The 20927-nt window shown below is 35.1% G+C and overlaps 4 protein-coding genes and 1 long non-coding RNA gene across 5 annotated transcripts; 3 read left to right on the top strand and 2 right to left on the bottom strand.

The window, feature by feature from the left end:
• On the top strand, positions 1380-4464 carry LOC104741512. Its single transcript, XM_010462394.2, has 4 exons — positions 1380-1683; positions 2200-3261; positions 3352-4092; positions 4165-4464. Exons 2-4 carry the CDS (start codon positions 2293-2295, stop codon positions 4207-4209), a joined length of 1755 nt encoding a protein of 584 aa, XP_010460696.1. The 5' UTR covers positions 1380-1683; positions 2200-2292; the 3' UTR covers positions 4210-4464.
• On the bottom strand, positions 4776-6635 carry LOC104741514 (CBL-interacting serine/threonine-protein kinase 18). Its single transcript, XM_010462395.1, has one exon. The coding sequence runs from the start codon at positions 6466-6468 to the stop codon at positions 4909-4911; it is 1560 nt and encodes a 519-aa protein (XP_010460697.1). The 5' UTR covers positions 6469-6635; the 3' UTR covers positions 4776-4908.
• LOC104741515 lies at positions 9272-10258 on the top strand. The gene is made up of 4 exons (XR_002035324.1): positions 9272-9383; positions 9503-9655; positions 9766-9927; positions 10020-10258. It is a non-coding gene; the product is annotated as an uncharacterized LOC104741515 (long non-coding RNA).
• LOC104741517 (SAP30-binding protein-like) lies at positions 15333-17720 on the top strand. Its single transcript, XM_010462401.2, has 6 exons — positions 15333-15905; positions 16329-16530; positions 16821-16952; positions 17052-17146; positions 17246-17367; positions 17495-17720. Exons 1-6 carry the CDS (start codon positions 15483-15485, stop codon positions 17559-17561), a joined length of 1041 nt encoding a protein of 346 aa, XP_010460703.1. The 5' UTR covers positions 15333-15482; the 3' UTR covers positions 17562-17720.
• Positions 17613-20760, bottom strand: LOC104741516 (uncharacterized protein At1g04910-like). Its single transcript, XM_010462400.1, has 10 exons — positions 20585-20760; positions 19920-20323; positions 19742-19819; positions 19486-19662; positions 19306-19394; positions 19103-19220; positions 18871-19014; positions 18453-18778; positions 18124-18364; positions 17613-18049 (listed from the first exon to the last, which is right to left on the bottom strand). The coding sequence occupies exons 2-10, from the start codon at positions 20289-20291 to the stop codon at positions 17744-17746; spliced, it is 1851 nt and encodes a 616-aa protein (XP_010460702.1). The 5' UTR covers positions 20292-20323; positions 20585-20760; the 3' UTR covers positions 17613-17743.

The following is a 20927-nucleotide window of genomic DNA, read 5'->3' on the forward strand; positions in this document are numbered from 1 at the left end:
CCAGGTTGAATATTAAAGCTGATGTGTTAGACAATAAGAGCAACGCATCCAACTTTTATTGTATTGATCACGGTTGTGGCTATATAATTTGTTATTATTGTTTGCTAACTGAAAACTTTGGTTTAAACTTCAAATTCTTAGCACCTACAAACTAAATATATTATAGTTCAATAGGATTAACCAATTAAAAGTTGTTAATTCAAAAAACAAAAATAAGTTTCAAAAAGTTTTTAATCTCCTAAATTTCCATATGTTAATTGAAGTATGGGATGGGATTCCATTGCATGATGATAATAACTTTCGACTTTTACTTTGTTTAATTATTATGTCTGAAGAATTAGTCAAGGGTAACAAATTTTTGAGTGATTGGATTGTGATAGAGGGAGAGAAGACTATATAAACAAATGAATTGCAAATCACTCTTAATTTCATTTTTTGTCAATTATTATCATATACAATCCAATTATCCAAAAATCCATTTTTCTAAATAAACAAAATCACTCTCCATGTCCTCTACCGTCTCAAATCTCAATCAATTTTACCAAATACCTAAGCGAAATTTCATCTACTTAATTTTATCTTGTCTAGTGTAATCTAACTAATTTTCTTTGTTTTCTAAGAATTAGTAATAGAACTTTAAAAAAAAAAAATCAGCAGTTGGCAAAAAAAAAGAGTGGCATTTGGCACTTAGCATGCAATAATACGTTAATGAGGGGGCAACGCCGCAACGGTGTTCGAAAGCGGCCTGCTGACTAAGAGTGTTAGTTAGCCAATCGTTTTATCCCTTTACTAAACACACAAACACACACAAACAAAATTACCATAATCTCTCTTTTGTGTTTGTGTGATGGAAAAATTTCACTGATTTGATTATTATGGTATTGTGTATATGAATTAAATATTTTATAAATATCAGAAAAAAAAAAAATCATACAAACTTTGCATCATGTAAGCATACTATAGCATATGTCATCACTTGTATAACAATATCCAAAACTCTCCGAAGTTATGATGACAAGTGTACACACTTTTATCAGAAAAAACAAAAAAAAAAACTCTAATGTATGTATTTCTTAACTGATTCAATTCAACCGATCTATTATATAACTAAATGATTGAAAATAATTTGAGTTGTTGTTGGTTACGCCAAAAATTCTTTGCTTCCATCATTCTCTCTAATGTGTCGGTACACACCTTAAATAATTCCCCGAAAATGCAAAAGTAACAAGTGAAAAGGCCTCATAATTACTAAGGATTATATAAGGTCGGTCTCGGTCACAAGAAATGACTGAATCTGGTTTGATTTGGTTCGCTTTCGGTTAAATCTGGTTAAATACCGCCACCTCTATTAATGTGCATAGAGGCAAAACAAGATCTTTGACCAATAGTGAACGAGAAAGTGAAGTAAATACAAGTAAAGGCAGGAAGAAGAAGAGTCCAAATGCACCAATCACCTCGTGACTAAACTTCACCTTTTCCCTTTTTCTTCTCCAGTCTCCATCTTCCTCTCTCCGTCATCTTCACGGCACATACTCACCAAAAGGAAGAAAAGCTTACCTTCTCTCTCTGTTACGTTTACTCAAGTCTTCCTCAGTCTCCTTTCAAGTTTTAACTCTCAAGCCTATTTATTCCTCTCCTTTATCTCAAGTGTCTCCTAGACTCCTCCTACGGTTCTCTTCCAAGGTAGTTTACTTTCTTCCATTCTTGCTTCTTCCGATCTGTGCTTTTCTTCCCAGTAACGTTATTGTCAAATTTTCCAGCTTTTAAGGCTTTTTTTTTTTTTTTCTTTTGGAAAATTTTGATTTGTTGAATGGATTTATCCATAAACAAGTTTAGTTAGTTGATTATCGACTATAACTTTCCTAATCATTAATTTATCCATTTGATTGATCTAAACTCTGCTAATTAATTACATCGATTATGAGATCATCACAATCTTCTAGTTGTGTCTAGTACTCAATTGTGCATATCCTTACAATGATTGATGTCACGGGTCTGTTTTTGATATTATTCCTGGCTAGATTTCAAATTTATTTAGCGGTGTTGCGTTTGCGTTAGCATTATTATATTAAAAATTTGAAGTTTCTAGTAGTCAAAATTCTTTATTGTTTGTTACCACCAACTTCATATTACGTGGTTTTTGTATGGATAAAATTCAAGATTACTGAACACTGTTATGTTTGTTTTTTTGTGTGTCAGATCTGTTCTAGAGAACTTGGTATATCAATGAGTTTCGTTGGTCTGTGAGCCATATCCTAAGAACGAAAACTGAACACTGCTCTTTGCTTACTAATGGCGGAGAGGAAACTGAACTACAACGTACCTCTTCTTTCAACAAGACGGATGCAGAACACATCAGCTGTCTCTGTACGTAGAAACAAGAGTAATAACTTCACTGATTATGACTCTACTAAGACAAGTGAATGTCATCCAGTTCTTGTCCCAGAGATGATGGGTTTGGATCAGGTTACTGAACCTGCCTCTGTTCCTTTCACTTGGGAGCAAGCTCCTGGGAGATTAAAGGGTAACGATTTCAGAACACAAGTCTGTGACTTGACGCAAGAAGAAGAACAAGTCTATAAACCATGTCGTCCACCGGGTAAAGCCATTGATGGAAACATGACAAGATTGCAGAGTTCAAAAGGTAAACAAGTTGAAGAATCAGAGGATGATGAAGATGATGTGTTTTCTGATGCTCGTGATACACTCTCTCCAAAGGACTCGTTTTCTTTTAACAACAGCATTAGTGGTGTGAGTGGATATGGTGTTGTTGAGACCAAGAAACCACTAAAAAGTTGTGAGGACACTCAATCTTGGGAGTTTATGTTGAACCGGTTTTTACCAGCTGCCAAAGCCATGACTGTGGAGCAGCCTCACTATGCTTCTAATCGCAAACCATCGAGTTTTATGCCTGAACCAACGATACAGATGCGAGAGTTAGTACCTGGGGAGAAGCAGCAAACTCCTAATAGGTATGATGAGTCTATAGTCCCATCTTATTATCACCACCAAGACATAGATGATGAAGCAAGTGAGAACAATGATGATGATGATGATGATGGAGGTTCTGAGTATGCCTACCTTTCAAAGAGAGGTTGTGGGATGTTGCCACAATTGTGTTTTAAAGACTCTCTAACCATGCTGAATACTGTGCCTGGTTTTAAAGCCAAACACAACTCTCTTATGACATCTCCAAGCCATGATCAAGTGAAGTCAAGCAAGGTTTCTCAACTTAAATCTCGATTCCAATCTGTCAAAAAGGTTCCACTCCTGTCCTTTGAACTTTTATTAGTCCCCTTATAGATATTATATAGACACTCACTGACTATAAGCTGTTGTACATTTTTCCAGCTGGCTCTTGATTCAGTTTCTAAACACAAGCTGAGTGGTAAAGTTCAATCACCGGTTCATTCAAGCATTGGGAAGAAGTTTAACTCTGAATCAAACTTGCTTTCTCCTGCAAGTAGGTCTTCATCTCCTTACAGACACACTCGCTGTATGTCACCTTTTCGCAGTACAGGCAATAGTTCTCCTTTTCACCCTGTTGGTTTCCCTGAGACTCGTAAAGAAACTGAGAACCTGAGAGCTAACAGGTTGAGTAAGCATACTAGAAACATAAGCTTGTCTCAAGAGTTACTCTACCAAAAAAGCAATGGTTCGATAAGCTCACTCTTGGAGAAGACAGTATATGTAGACACCGAGAATGATCCCATGACTGAGGATCAGTATAACTCAAATGCCATGACCTCTCCAGAGGAAGCAGACATGGGAAAGAAACCAGAGGCTAATCATGACCTTGAAGCTTTTGAGAATATAAGTATTAGAAGTGGTGAAATGGTGAAGGGTGATGAGTTGGAAAAAATCAATAGTGGTTCAGATTGGTCACTTCTTGCACCACCATCCCCCAAAAAGCCTTCTGAATCTTGGCTTTGTCATAATCTGCCTTCAGTAGCCGCCTCTCAGATCCATTCACGTAGATATTCATTCAACCCCCAAAAGCAGGATCTTACAGAAAACTACAGAAACGTTACTAAGTGGGAAACTATTGTTAAGACTTCCTACATGCACAGAGATCATAGCCGATATTCCGAAGTAAGCATCTCTCATTTTCACATATAGAATATGCTTAAGCAAGAAGATACTAATTACTTCATTCTTTTGCAGGAACTGGTTGCTCATACATCTCATCAATCCAAAACTTGCGCTTGAAGCTTCTCAAGATCTGACCTCCCCCGGATCACCAGGTTAATACATGCATTTCAGCTTGATTAGCAGTAGTCCATAATCCATATAACCAATTCATTCACCGGTGTGATTGTTGTATGAACCTTATAAAATCTATACCCACAAATCTCTTGAGTGATTTACATGTGCAGCTTCAATATTTGTGAGTTTACCTAATAGATGAACCTTATGTTCACACACTGAGTTTTCACTTTATTAACTACTTTGTTTTTTTTTTTATTTTACATTGAGGTGTTTTAATTATTATCTGATGAAAAATGTCACAAAGAGTACTACAGAACTCTAACTAAGCAATTAGTAAAGCTTAGGATGAACATAACAGTTAAACTAAAGGGAAGGCTGAGATAGTATTCTCTTCTCATTAAGCTCATCTCTTGCTTTACATATATATACAATATTTTTGAGCAATCCACCAACAAACTGGCTCTATGACCAGCAAAAATCGTCTAAATTGCTTCTCTCATCTTCCTATCACTCACATTACATTAGCACTTATATATACACACACACTCACGAAGAGATTACGGAGATCACAAAATCAACGTCAATCTTGAAGATCATTGTAATCTCCCAGTTTACACCATCATCAACATAAACATAGAACAAAAATAACGAATAAATAATTAGTAGTAATCTCCCAGTTCTCAGCCTTCCTCGTTGTTACTATTCAATATCGGAGGGCAAATTCAATGTTTCGTCTACTACAATTTCTTGGTGGATTAGTTTCTCCAACTCCGGTCTGAGTTCCTTGTTGCAAAACTCTTCATACTCTTCTCTGTCTCCTCCTTTCTTCTTCACCTCCACCACCACTAGAGATGGAGTCAGCTCAAATATCTCAGCTCCAATCGTCAAAGGCCCTTTTGCTCCTTCTCTACAACCTTCTAGTCTCAAACTCCATTCTTTCTTCCTCACCGTGAAGCTCACGACTTTCGCAATCTCTTCCAACTTCGATATGATCTTTGAAACAGGAGCACCTGATATAAACCTCGTCCCTTCTCCTCCTTCTTCTTCCTCAAACAAACCAGACAGATCAAACCCTGAAGAGAATGATATAATGTCAAACGCGTTTAAGCTCGCTGGTCTTGGCATTGACCCTACCCCCATCCTTTTCATAGCGAACTCCGCATCGCTCTCTGAAACAGTCGAAGACCGTCCAGATGATGATGCCTCTTCCTCCTCATCTTCATCTTCCCTACACAATTTATCATCTTCGATATAGAATTTGACATGTTTGAAACCTTTCTTGAACCATCTGTTCTTCATGATCTCCGGTATAGTAATCCGAGTATCCGGATTCGTATCAAGAAGCCGAGTCAATAACCGAACAAGATCCGACGAAAACCAACGAGGACACCGGAACTCGCCTTTGTAAATCTTCTTGTACATAACCATTATGTTCTTGTCGTAGAACGGAACGTGACCAGCCATTAACACGAACAAGATCACTCCACAAGACCAAACATCAGCTTTCGCTGCGTCGTACCCTTTACGAGTCAAAACCTCGGGTGCAATATAGGCTGGAGTCCCACAAAACGTGTGGCAGAGCCCGTCCTGTCGAAGCTGCTCTGCCACCGCGCTGAGACCAAAGTCAGAGACTTTAAGATTCCCTTTGTCGTCTAAAAGAAGATTCTCCGGTTTGAGGTCACGGTGGTAAACACCGCGCCCGTGGCAGAACGAAACAGAGGAGATCAGCTGCTGGAAATATCTACGAGCCGTTTCTTCCGGCAACCTACCTTTAGCCACCGCGTTGAATAACTCACCGCCTCGAACGTACTCCATAACGAAGTAAATCTTTGTCTTCGTCGCCATGACCTCGAATAGGTGAACGATGTAAGGGTGACGAACACGGCGGAGGATCGAGATTTCCCGTTTAATGTGAGCAACCAAACCGCTCTTCATGATCTTCTCCTTGTCGATGACTTTAATGGCGACTTTGTCTCCGGACTTTATGTTTTGAGCTAAATAAACCTTAGCGAAGCTTCCGTGACCAAGAAGCTTCCCTAGCTCGTACTTTCCCATGAGAATGTTGTTTCTTGGGCTCCTAGGACTCCTCGGACTCTGTGGGCTGACGTTACCATCTTTGTCTGTGTCCTTTATACCAATCCGGCCAAGAAGATCCGCCATGTATCGTAGAACATACGGCTGCGTTGGTGGTGGTGGTGGCGGCGGATCTGGGACGACGGTGGTGACCACCGGTGGTGGTTTAGCCAAGGCTTGATCCATCCGTGACCAAAGAAAGAAGTTTTTTTATTGGTTTGGGTTTTTTTGTATTTGGGGTTTTGGTTGGTTGGTTTGTTTGTTTGTTCCGTTTGAGTCTCCTTTGTGTTGGTTGGTTGGCCGAACGTGAAAACGACCAAAAATGAAACTGCACGACGAAAATATAAAATAGAATTTGGTTGTTTTGGCCGGTTGTTAATGTTTGGCCTACCTAATTTTGTCTTGTTTTATAACGGTTTTGGTTTGAATTAGTATATGCTTTCTACAATTTGATATGGTCTGAGTTTATCAGTAATCCGTCTTTATTTTTGCCAGCATATTTACACGTGTTTCTAATGAATTATTGTACTAGCTTAACTAGCACGCTATACACCAAAACAACAATTTTATTAAAAAAAAAAATTGCTATAATATTAAATTTAGTCAGCGAAAAAAAAAAGTTCAACTTAATCTTCAAAGAATAGTTACAGAATTATCGAACAACAGCCTTGAAAGATTAAGCTTACACAATAAATTAGTTGAACAACAGCCTTTGATATTATAAATAGAATCTTGAATTGAACAACAACCTTTGAAATATTTTTTTTACAAATCAAAACATCAATGTTGCAGTGACCAATGGTTTTTGTGATTTTGTCGCTATAATATTTATAGATTCTGTAATATCTGTAGTGCCAGATAACAGAAAGAACTTATCAATACTAAAAGGACTCTGATCGATCAGCAGATCATAGACTCATAGATCATTGCCATCTTACGACACGGTCACGCGTCACCTGACTTTAGACATTTAAAAATCCCTACCTTTTCTTGGCTTTTCGTTATCCCATCCTTTCGCACATCTAATAATAAATTTATATATCTTCCTTTCGCACATCTAATAATAAATTTATATATCTTTTGTATATGAACTTTTGTTTTGTGACAACCTACATAATAACCATATGAATTAGATCTTTAACGAATGGTAGTTGTGAGAACCAGGTGTTGCTGAGTTGGTGCTTACGTGAGTTCGTGGACTTCACATCGCCGACCAAAACCAAATTCCATTCCTTGCATAAGTTCCCGTTCTTTTAATAATATTATTTCCAAAGTTCTATACCAGATCTTCGTGGTCACGAATTGACGTTAACACTCAATATTATCCAGATCTTCGTAATCATGTTTTCTTTATACATTCTTAGCAAAAAAAGTGTTTTCTTTATAAACTCTTACAAAAAAAAGTTTGCTATATGTATGAATTTTCTTCAAATTCAGATCACTAGTAACAAAATATATATATTGCCACATAAGTTTAGTTTTAGTGAAAGAGTTAGTTAGAGAAATATGCACTTTTTGCAAAAAAATTAGAGAACTAGGCATTTTTTGTTCTCTATAAGAGAAGTAGATCACTTTTTCGATTTTAACCATCGTATTACTTGTTGATTAAATATATATGGATATTGATTTAGTGTTAAAATGACTTAGAAAAAGATGTTATATCTACAAAAGAAAATGTTTGTGATATTGACATGTGATTTCGACTAACAAACGAAGGATTACCGAGTAAAAATCAAACTACGTCTTGTTGATTAGCTTATTATATGAGGTTGCTATCATTTGAATATCTCAAAGTGGTTGTGTTTTCTCCGGAAAAGAAAAGGGACAATTGCATTTTTTGTACTTTTATTTGTATTTGAATGAAACCGTAGATCTTATATTCGATATTTGAGAAACATAACTACTAAAGGTGCTGAAATTACAGTTAACTCCCTTACGACTAAACAAAAAACAGAAGTCAAAATAACAGATGTAACCCGGAAAAAGTCTAGTTAGATTTATTTAAGGTCGATTCCAATTAACATCAACTAGAAGACATAAAAATATGTCTACTCTTTAATTATAGTTTAAATTTTAATTAAAAAAAATTAAAAAATAATTTGATAATCCTATTGATCAAATAATAACCACATAGTCTTCCTGCAATAAAATAAAATAAATTTACATATAAACGAGTCAAATTAAGGAAGGAAAGATTGATTAGGTTAAAATTATTTGGTTTAGAGTTTGCTTAAGTAGACTTCATCGTAGACTATTGGTGATTGACTTTGTTATGCCATCAACTATTAATAAGTCATGGGGGTTCGGTAAGAATTGAGAGAACCGAACCGATTAAACCGAGATATTCGGTTTTCGGCAGCATCTGTGAGAGGATCAACAAACCGATCGGCGAAATTAATTTGGTAATTCGGTTTCCGGTTCGGTTCGGTTTGGCGGGACACATAACCGATCAGTTTTAATTAAGCGAGTTATATATACCTAATTTTCACTAACTCTATCCCTAATCATTTTCATTTCTTCCTCTTCCACCTTCTACCTCTCTCTCTCGCGATAAGCGATTTTGAAACCGAAAAAATCTATCTCTCATCGAATCATCATCATAATCATCTTTCTTTTTCTTTTCTTTGTCTTCTCCTATGTCTCTTTTTTTTATGCTTTGTTGTTTGCTTCTCGTTAATCAGTGTATTAATGTGTGGGTGGTTTATTATTTTGATAGATCTGAAGATTATAGCGGCGGCTAGATCAGAGCCAGATCTGGTGGAATTTGAACGACAATGAGCCTGTTCGTTTCGTCGTCGCAAGTACCTGCGGCTGCGGCAGCCGCATGTGTTGTTGTTCGTTTGGTTGCCGCAGGTGCTTGCGGCAAGACGCTGCGGCGAACGCTGATTCTAATTTTGGACGTCGATTAGTTGCGGCGATCAAAAAAGTTGCGTTTGCCGCAGTCGCTGCCGCTGTCGCAGCCGCCTGCGTCAGACAAACGAACACGCTCAATGTCGATGATGATATTGACGCCACCGACGGTATTACCGCAGCTGATGATAGAGCAAAACCGGGAAAGATCTGCTTCGCTTCAAGCCGCCGGCGCACAGCCGAACACTTTGGTCGGATAAAGAATCGATTTTTCTATCAAGCAACAATGACTAAAGTTTTTAGCTTTATTTGCAAACTGGTTCTGGATTTTATTAATGATGTTGCGGTAAAGGAAATGGTGTGATTGCAGATGAGGGAGGAGAAGAAGAAGAAGAATGATGAAGGAGAAGTGAAGGAAGGAGTAGCGCTTCAAAAGCTTTGTCGCCATGCGGGGTATATCTTTGGTCATTTCATTCAGATGTCTAGCTCCATCAAATCTCTCATTTGGCTCTCGACATCGGAGGTAACCCCAAAATTTGGCTCTTTTTTTTTGCTTTGTTTCGTTTCTAGATTTGTTCGTTTTTGGGTTCGTCTCGAATTAACCGGAATTGATTGGTGGGAGTTTTTTGGTAGGGACTCTGGTCAAGCTTGTGTATTTCTCTTCAAATGGAAGCGAAGAAGAGTCTCGTAATGGTTGCTCTGTTGTCAAAGGAGGGCTTTGTTTCGCTAAGTTTGAGACCAGAAAGATTGATGATTGTTTAGAGTTTATTCGATTCAATATTCTTCAACACTCTGGTAAAGTTTTGATTTTTTATGATCTTTAGCCTCTGATTCCTGGAATGGTGAGTTCCTGTGTTTATTTCACTGACAGAGGTAAATTTGTTCAGGTGTTCAGCATCAGAATGGTGCAGTCCATGATTATCTATCTGTTAAGGTAACAAAGCTGATGATCGTTATGTTGCAGTGGGGATTTCAGTTTGTTGTAGTTGATTTATGTATGTTCTTTACTAATTTGTATGCTATTTGATCATTCCAAAAGGCCACAGGTGGTGGGAAGTATCCATATCTACTTGTTAATATAGACTTTGCATTTGATTGCTCAAAGTGTCTGTTAAAGTTTTGATCACTTTGTTTCGTGCCTCCTATAGTTCAAGGCAATATTCTCATTCTTCGACGATGTCAAAGTGATCAAGTTTGACCCTATGATGATCAGGGAGGCTGTAATAGATAGAGAAGAGTATAAGTCGCTTGTTGTGGTTGACTGATAGTTTACTCAAACCCAAACGATTCGAAACATTAAGCAAAAACGAACAAAAAAATAATGTCAAATTACTTCATTATGCTAAATTCTTAATTGTTGAGCACAGCCCCGAGTAATCAGCGAAACAAACAAGCAAGTCTACTACGTTTATTGATCAAGTAATCAGCAAAACAAACAACCAATCAACACCTAAGTTGTTTTTATATTAAACAAATTTGCACTCAGATGACTCAGTTGTGATCCCTGCGAAAGCTTGCTTCATAACAGCTCTTATATATATGACCCTTTTTTTCTCTTCGCCACCAATCATTTGGGGAGAAAAATCCACTGAAAATTTGGTGAATCAAGGATGGTAGACCTTTTCTTATTTTTTTGATAAATCAATTACACATTTTATAAAAAAACATATATACAAATTAAATTATTCAAACTCTAAAAATGTATTCAAAGTCTAAAAATATAAAAAATTTCAATTAAAAACTTTTTCAATTATACAAACTTCACACAGAACTCCAACATGTTAACTTCCAAAATAAGTCTAAGTTAATGACCTAACTCCCTAAGAAAACCAAAAACTTGATTTCTCCATATGTATAATATATAATCATGTCAAAAACATATAGAAGCAAGTACATAACATATATCGAAGAAAATCTTAAAAATTATTCACCAATTTGCAATAAATTGGTTTTCAAATTATGACGACTTCATGTTGATGTCAACATTTTAGACATAAACTAGCCTCTATGAAGATACTTCCCTTGAAGTCTATTTTGTGTGGTCTATTTTTGCAATTATAATTTAATAAAGCAGACACCGTATGAAGTCTACTAGGATAGTTGAATTCTTTTGTTGTCTTCTTTTGTTAATTTTTTGGTCAGTTTTGCAATTAAAAACATATAACAGAGTAGACTTCTTAGAAAGTTTCAACAAATTAACTTCGATTATAGTCTACTCTGGTTATTTTTTCAATTGACCAACCCATTGACTTTACAGTAGATTTCTGTCTAACAAGTAAACTTCATCTATCCGTCAACAAGAAAATGTAAACTTCGTCGTGGTTAGTTTTGCAATTGACCAAGTTTGACTTTCGGCAAGTAGACTACGTACGAAGTCTCCAGGAATGATGACTTCGTTTGCAGTCTGTCGTGGTCATTTTTGGGGTTAACCAACATTTTAATTTTTTAATTAGTAGACTTCTTTTGCAGTCAACTAATTAATTTTATACCAATAATATTACGGTCAATGCTTTTATATTTTGGTCAACCCAAAAATAGCCACTATAGAAGTCTACTATTTTATTACCCTAAGAAGACTTCGTCCGGCAGTCATAACTAAAAAGTCAAGAATTTGGTCAATTGTAAAAATACACTTTAGTAGACTGCAAATGAAGTATCTCACGGAAAGATTATAATGCAGTCTAAACCATATTTTTTTGTTTTCAAATGAAATTAAGGAGATTGAAATTTCAGTCTACGGGCTCGAAACTCGATAAGTTTTCAATTGCAAAATTAACCACATAGTATTCTTTACATGATATTATGACGGTTAGACTAACAAATGAAGTCTAATTTCGCAAAAAAATCAAGGAAAATCACGAAATCTACCGGAAAATAACCTTATATGTGGTTGTTTCGCAATGTCAAGCACCGAGGACGTCTTCTTTAGTCACCACGAAAGAAATCCAGCACCAATTTAATCACTATCCAAGAATCATGACATATAACAAGATAAATGCACTTGCAAATTTTCTTGGATTAAAATGGAGAGAAGATGGAAGAAAATGAAGTTTTCATAGCATTGAGTGTTATTTAAGCTTACAAATTCAGGTTGTTGAAGCTTTAAGAGCTTCAAATTTGGTTGTTCATGGTTGTTGGAAAATAGATGGCGGTGGCACAACTGTAAATAAAAGAAGAAGATAAGGATATAGATGTAATAAACATTTTCGCAAGAAATTCAAATAAATCAGAAATAATGGCATTTTTGTGAATACAATGAATGACCAAGGATTTAATAGGGAGAAAATGGCAAATATTGGAGAGAGAAAAAGAGGGGTCTAACATTGCAATTGACTCAAGTTAGGGGTCCAATTTTGCAAGTGTCCCAAAAGAAAACACACTCGTTGAAGTATCATTTATATAACCATATCCATAAGCTTAAGGAAGAACACATAATCATCAGCCACTGCTAACTTTAACCAATCTTTACAAATTACAATTTATAAAGGGTTTGTTGGCAAAATAGTATATTTTCAAAACTTAATTGGAATTGTAGTACATTTACTATTTATAATTATAGAAATAGATGAGTTTTACTATTTGTGTAATAGAAGAGATATGAGATAGATAAAAAAGTGGGGTATAGTGTAGTAGTGTAAAATTACAAAAGAATAGATGCATAAAAGACATTCGTACAACATATTTAGTGTACACATTTATTACACACATATAAATATTTTTATTTCATTCATATTGAATATATTATATATCAGTTGTACGGATAAAAACATTTATATTAACATATATATAAGTACACTAAATGAACTGAACGGATTAAACTTGTGTATTACTACACTTGATATTTGTACACATTATAATGTGTACACACACCTGTACACTTAATATAGTGTACGGATACAAAATTTATAAAAAATATTTAACATTATCAAATATCATTACACAAAATGCATATCAAAATATAAAGAAAAAACACATATTTTTTTGTATTCGTAAAAAATTAAAAAAAAAAATATATATTGAATAATATTTTAGTTATTAGATTCAAGGAGTAATTTAATAAATAAATATATATATATATATATTTAATTTCAATGGCACATTTATAAATAAAATGATTAGTAGAGGATTAAGAAGTGATTCAAATAGTAGTAAATAGTGAAAGTGTGTATTTTGCCAATTTTAAATAGTGAATGTACTAATTGTTCAATTAAGTTTTAAAAATATACTAAAACTCCAATTATACCTTGAAACACGAAGAATAGTTTTCTAGGTGTGACAATATATATATATAGACTATAATTTAAAATTTTAATTCAACTTGTGGGTTTTCATAGAAGCGACGGAGCTTATTTAGGCCACACGACTGTTCATATTTTTGTTTACTAGTTTTTGATTTTTTTTTCGTCAAATAGTTATATATTAATTATGTAAATCATTACACATCAATTCTTCTAATTTTATAGGCGGATTAACAGTACCAGAATAGAAATCATCAACTAAATACAAATTTTTAGCTAGATAATCCCCAACACGATTACAAAAATGATTCACATAATTAAGGGAAATTAAATTATTTTTTTTTGCTCAAAGATGAATGTCTTGCTCCATATATTCGATCTCGGTCGATGAGATATTCCATTTATTACTTTAATTGACACCTCATATTATAGTACTGTATTATTGAATACAAACCCCAGCTCAAAACCTAGAGAAATTTACAAAAACTTACAATATATATATATATATATAGCAGTTTTGCATGAACACTAAACAAAATGTAAAGTATGTATTGATAAAAAAAAACATAGTTCTATATTTTTTTTTATAACATAATGCAAAGTCTAAAAGGTAAGAACATTATATTGTAAACATAACAAACACAACATTGTTTTATCACCTAAGTTTTCTGATTTTGTCTTACGTTTGAAATTTTGAAGATTCAAAAATTAAAAACAATATCATATTAACCTCTTCTAAGGTCTTCAAAATCAGTAAAATTTGACATATGTTATTGTTAAATTTCACATAGTAAATTTTCATAGTAAATTTTCAAATGGCTTTATCAAAATATATAATAGTTTCAATTCATTACATCAAGATAAGTTTAGACTTTATATATATATACTAGTATCCAACCCGTACTACTACGTATGGGCAACAAAATTATTAAAGAAAAAAAAACTTTTTAAAAGTAAATCATTTATTAATAAAATTACATATTATATATTTAAAGGGGATAAAAATAGAAAATAAAAGTTGTTAACAAAACTGAAATTGATTTGTATTACTTCATAACAAAAATGCTTTACCTATTTCACGTATGGATTACCATTCTCAGCTCATAATGATAAGTTAAACTCAATCTGAACAAAAGCAATGTTACTTTTATATTTTAAAACAAATCATGAAAATTACCTTATACTCTTTTTTGCTGTCATTAATATGATCAGATGTATAAGTAAGCATCACTTGTAAAATATGAGCAACACCAAACCCTCTAGAGCAATATTTTACTTTGGGTTTGAAATCAATAGTATTTGAATTAAATTGAACTTAAATTGAATGTGAAATTATGATATAGTGGATTTTATTAGTGTTTCAAAGTATAAATATTAATTAACATAAAGGTTAATTATTTAGAAACAAAATTGGGCGAAAATGAAATGATAATAATTAATGACATACAATACTTGGTTAGCACTACCATAATTACATTGGCTCCTTTTATGTGAGGAACATCATGAGAGACATAATTGAGGTAAACTTCTAAAGACTACATATGTAATACTCTGTTCATGAATGTTTTTCAGTTATACTTGAAAGAAAGTTATGTTGAGATGTTGTTAAGAGACAAGATGTGTTCTATCTTCGAACTTGATACGTTTTCGACCTAAATCGTGGAACTTGACACGAATTTTGCCAAACAAAAAAGAAAAAAAACAGAAAAACTATTTTAAAGTAAAAATAATTATAATATTGATTATTTATTTTAAATATTTGAAATATTGTAAATTTAAAGTAGAGTTAGTTGCCATTTTCAAATTATTATATGACATACCAAAACAAGAATTTTTTATTTAAATGATTCAGATGACGTTTTAATTAAAAAAAACGATGGATTTTAAAGTGATGTCATTTTATAGTTATTTCCAATCAATAAAACGACGTAGTTTTAAAATATATAACATCCCAACTGGGGGTTTCTGAATCGGTGGATCTTAAACTTCGGGTTGCAATTTGGAAGAACCCTACAGTTCTCTTCTTCCCCCACAAATTTATAATCCCTTCTTGCAATTGGATTCGAATTCCTCCGTTGATCCTAATATCGAATTGATCTTAAACAGATTCTAATGGGTCCGAAGAAGTCTGAAGGAATCGCTTTACTATCTGTTTACAGTGATGAGGATGACGAAGAGATGGAAGACGCCGAGGAAGAAGAAGAAGAAGAAGAGCAGATAAATCAGGAAGAGAGTGGAAAACGAATCGAAGAAGATCAGGTAGAAGAAGCGAATTATATGGATGAAGAGAGAGGTAGAGGAGGAGGAGGAGGAGAAGATTCTAGAACGCCGAGGTTGTTAGATGGTGGTGGAGCTTCTAGTGCTCATGCGACGCCTCGGTCACTTGATAACAACGATGAATCACCGAGAGCTGATTGGAGTAATCGAATTGCGGATGGTGAGAGAGCTGATGATGCTTTCGGGGAAAGTAGTGATGCCTTACTGGATCAGTTTCTTCCGCCTCCGCCGAGAGAGAAGTGCTCTGAGGAGCTGCAAGTAAGTTTCTAGATGATGATCATCATGTTTTTAACTTCTCATTATGGAAATTTATAGACATGAATGTAGGCAAGAACTTATTAGTGTGTTGTTTGGGGTCTCTTAGGTTGGATATAACATACCTCTAAGCTGCTTGTGATTCATTTAGAGCTCGTATTAGTGCTTTACTGTTTCTATCTTTTAAATTTAGGTTCATGTTTTTGGGTTTGGTTCTGGGTCAATTTGCAATCTATACTGAATCATTGCTTGTAGAGGTTTGTAGACATGAATGTAAGCAAGATATATACAACTCTTCAGTGTATCCTTTGAGGTCTCTTGGTACTTCTGGTTGGATACAAGTCAAATAACAGTCCTCTAAGCTGATTAGTTTGTGATTTAGTTACAGAGCTTGGTCTGATACATATTTTTCGGATGTGTTTGCAGAGGAAAATAGATAAGTTTCTGAGCTTGAAAAAGATGGGGAAAAGTTTCAATGCAGAAGTGCGGAATAGAAAGGAGTACAGGAATCCAGACTTCCTTTTACATGCCGTAAGTTACCAAGACATTGATCAGGCAGGTTCCTGTTTCAGTAAAGATGTATTCGACCCCAATGGATATGATCCAAGTGACTTCTGCGATGCATTAGGTGACTCCACTTTCTAGTAGCTTCTTCCTTTTTTGTTCTCTTTTATAGAAGATTAATAAGAGCAATCTGAATCTATTTCTTCTACTGTTCCTCTACTTCAAGACTCTTTGTCGCAGTAAGAAGCATCTTTAATATATTTGGCCATAATTTCGATACTCTGTTCAGTATTATGCAGTCATTGTAACTTAGTATTTCACCATGTAAGATATGGGTCGCTAGTTATTACCATATTCTGTGTTCTGCGTATTTTTAATGCTTTATAACGATCCTTATTTATGTGTTAATTACAGAAGTTGACATGAAGCATGAGAGGGAAAGGAAGGAGCAAGAAAGCAAGAAGAACCAAAAGCTTGACTTTGTTTCTGTTGGTTCTCAACCTGGTACGGTTTTTGCTGCTCAGAAGCCTAACATCCCCATTCCAGGTGTGTAAAAATGAGTAGGTGTCAGTTTGGTTCGTTATATATCTCAGCTACATCTCTGCAAGATTTGATGGATTTTTGGAATTTGAATTTTTGGTTCAGGTATTCCAGCTTTAGTTCCTAGTGGATTGCCTTCCATACCAACCGAAATCGCTGCTCGTGATGGTAGACCGAACAAGAAATCCAAATGGGATAAGGTTTGTTATCAGATCCAAATATCTAGAATGAGACTCTATGATGATTGCGGTCTACTTTGTTCTTTGCTTATTTTATTCATGTGTTTATGATTAAATCAGGTTGATGGGGACGTAAAGAATCCTCCTCTAGCAGCCGGGACTCAGGATTCCCTATCCTCAATCCGGCCTAATGTAGCTCTTGTATCTGCTACCAGTGCTGGTTCTGGATACTCAGCTTTTGCGTAAGTTGTTCTTTCTATAGTTTATTCATAAAATTATAGAATCTTTAGCCACTCCTCAGTAGATAAGTCGGAGATGATCATTTGATAGTTAATCGAAGTTATGTGTTTATATATCTGAATTATACAGGCAACAACGGAGACGAGAGGTGGAAGGACGGAGATCTTCCGAGGGGAAATTGGAGAGAAGAAGTTAAGACATAGCCAGGACGATTCTGTTATATGTTGTGATTCTTGTAGCGAGAAATTCTAAGGAGGTTCTAAGTCCAATGTTTAATAGCGAGTACAAACTTAGAATCAATGATATACGGTGCCTTCATTCTTTTTTGTACTAAAGGAAATTTTCAGACCAAACACTAGTTGTTTTAGTTTCAAAGGATCAAAATTTACACATACACTCAGGACATCTCGGCTGTCTATAAATGCTGCGTCCGTAAGGTCTAAAACGAAGCTTTTGACCTTCCTCTACCATTTTTCTCACACGATCTTCGAAGATCTTCCACTTAATTGTTTCACTGTCTGATAAGATTGCAGCAAGCCTCTTCTTGTTAGGCCTCAATGTTGGCGCCTGACCATTCCCGTAGTATGTTCTAAATCCAGACACTAGGGAAGATAGTTGACTCCCAGAATCAGTCATTGCAAAGACATCTGATGCTGCACAAGCTATGAAATCCAGGGCAGCTAGCTGCAAAACAGATCCCCGAAACATCGAAATGAAGTCTAGGCAAGAACAGACTTCAAGATTGTTTAAACTTTTACCTGAGAAGAGAAGTTCTTGAATGGTGCGAGTTCTTGAGGTGTAAGGAGAGTTTCTTTGGTCACGATATTCGGGTATAGTCTTGTTAAAGGAAGCATACGAGAAGAGCCTCCATATATCTGAGAACCAGCCAAGTATATATATGTTCCTCTCTTGAATCCAAGACCAGCAAGAACTAAAGTTGCTTCCTCTGGTGTTAATGGACACTTGCCCGTTTTTCTCAACTCTTCTGGAGAAACAGACCTACAAAAAAATAAGAAACAAGATTTAAAGAACACTGAAGAGGGAAAAGGAATAGTTGTTGCTTTTATATCTTTGAATTGTTTCTTACTTTGATTTCTTCAAACGTTCGAGGAGAAGAGGGAAATGCTCTTCTCGGTAAGCTTGAAGCTCTTTACGCTCGGTTTCACCTCCTCCAAAATCGCAAAGAGAGTAAGCAACCATGTCTTCCTCAAACCTTAAATGTAAAGCGAGATACTTCAATGGTTTTTCTTCTCCTTTAACAGTATTTTTCGCCATAGGTTCATTAAGCAATGCTTCTTCCAGTCTGCTATGTGATATCTTGAATCTTCTTATCCGTTTCACCAACAGAGATCCAGCTTCTTGAATCTTGGGCCCAAATTTCAGCGCGTGAAAGTTGCATTTACATCGTAATCTCTAAGAACCAAAGAAAGAAAACATATCACTTCTAAGAACCAAAGTGAGTGTACTCTAATTATATATACATCATCTTTTATATATATATGCACCTGAACATCGAAAGGCAATGGATCAAATCCGAGGCGATTCCCGTATCCAAAAAGATGAACCATTCCATACTTCTTTAACAAAGGAAGGACGTGCTCGATGTAATCGACTGGCTTTGCCTCTTTTACAAGCTCTGTATCAGTAACCTATGAAGAAAGAAACAAACATTATGATTTTGAAACTCCAATACATAAAACCGGAGAAAAGAAAAAAAGAGAGAATGCAAAAACATACCAAGCTAAGATTCTTGCTATCAGTAGATTTTAGATGTTGTGGAAGATCCTTTACTATATCCACATCATCTTTCAAAGACTCGATGAAACGGTCTTCGTGGTATATATCACCAAATTGGCTGCAATTAATATACGAAATATCAAGTAATCAACAAAAAAAAACTCTTTATATGAGTTTTGAAGTCTTTGATGAGTTTAAGATACCTAGGATCTTTCCACACGTTACTGTAAAGAAACCGAGGAAGAACTAGCGTCGCGTTGAGCAGAGCTGCAACTGCAACAGCGTTACAGATCTGCAAGAAAACTAACACAATCACTATACATACATACTTTCTTGATGAATCAAATAATCTAATTAATTATTAGTGTGGTACATATACTTACAGCTACACGCTGTTGATTAAGGCCACCATTTGCACTAACCATGATGTAACCATTGCTTAATTCTCTTGACCTCTCTAATGCCACAGCTGCTTTGTTATTGTCAGCACAAGGCTCCCACTGTGATGACTTTGAAAATCTTTCCTCTCGGAAATTTGGTGAATCGGGTTTGAATTCGTTCTTGTAACACAATTGGTAACAGAATTTATTATAATGATTCAAACACATAACAAATCTAATGTTTTACATTTTCACTAACCTTTGCAAGAGAATCTGAAGCTAAGTTTAGAAGACGGCTATACATTTGCACTGGTGAAGCATCTTGAGTTCCATCATTCTTCGTTTACAAACACGGAAAGGGAATAAAGCCGATAAGAAACAATAACGATGGACTTTATTGTAAAAAGAATTATAAAGAAGATGGATTATTTTCAAACCTTATGCAGAGTCACATTGCTCAACCTTGAAATGTTCTGCACCGCAGCGGCACTACTATCTGAATGAAAGATCGAAACCATGATTGAATCGATACAGAAAATGAAACCGGTGACTGAGATCATCATTAGTATAGACTTGAAGTTCCTACGAAGCCATGAATGTTGCTTCTTCCAAGAGTAACTAAACTTGTTGCTACTTCCACAGCTTTGATCATGTTTAGATCCTGGCGCCTTGGAAACTTCACTTCCATATACTCTTCTACCGAGTAAGAGATCAATTCCAGATAAAGAATCCAAACTTCTCCTCCCAAATTTCTCTTCTTTATCTATCGTTCCGGGTCGAGGACTTCTTGGTGAATCTTGTTTCCCCATTAATCTACTATCTCTTTCTCTCACCTCATAGACTATTAGGAAATGCAAAATTAATCAAGAACTCTCTCGATGTAAGGGAACCAATTAAAGAATTGATTGAGCCAAAATTCTCAATAATAAAATATGACAATTGGTGAAAAAAGTGTAGAGAAATCCAGACAGAACAAATTAATTCTAAGTGAAGCTAACATAGTTGTTGAGGAATCTCAGTTTTTTTTAATGGGAAGAGTAAAACGCAAGGCAAAAAAAAGAAAAGGTTGAATAGATAAGAGAAGAAGAGCCACGACATAAACCTTAAAGAATAAGATTGGGTATGGAGAGAGCTACTTGTCAACAAATTACACCAGAACAGATAGCTTCTGTTCTTCTGCTTTCTCGTTCGTCGATCGTTGCCGATCTCCATTACCGAACCGATTGAATCTTCTATCCTTTATTTTTGCGTGTGTTTGAAACTGTGTTTAAGAAAAATACCTAGATCATAAATCTGTCAGGAATCTCAAGAAATTATTACTCCTGCATTTTTATATTATCTTTTTTAATTTTTGACCCTTGACGGTTTTTTTCTTTTAGCATTAGACCCTAAAGAATGACTTGTGACGCAAACTTGTTTTTTACTGTTGATTAGTTTTAAAAGGA

This window comes from Camelina sativa, chromosome 14 (assembly GCF_000633955.1).
Source record: "Camelina sativa cultivar DH55 chromosome 14, Cs, whole genome shotgun sequence".
Lineage (NCBI taxonomy): Eukaryota > Viridiplantae > Streptophyta > Magnoliopsida > Brassicales > Brassicaceae > Camelina > Camelina sativa.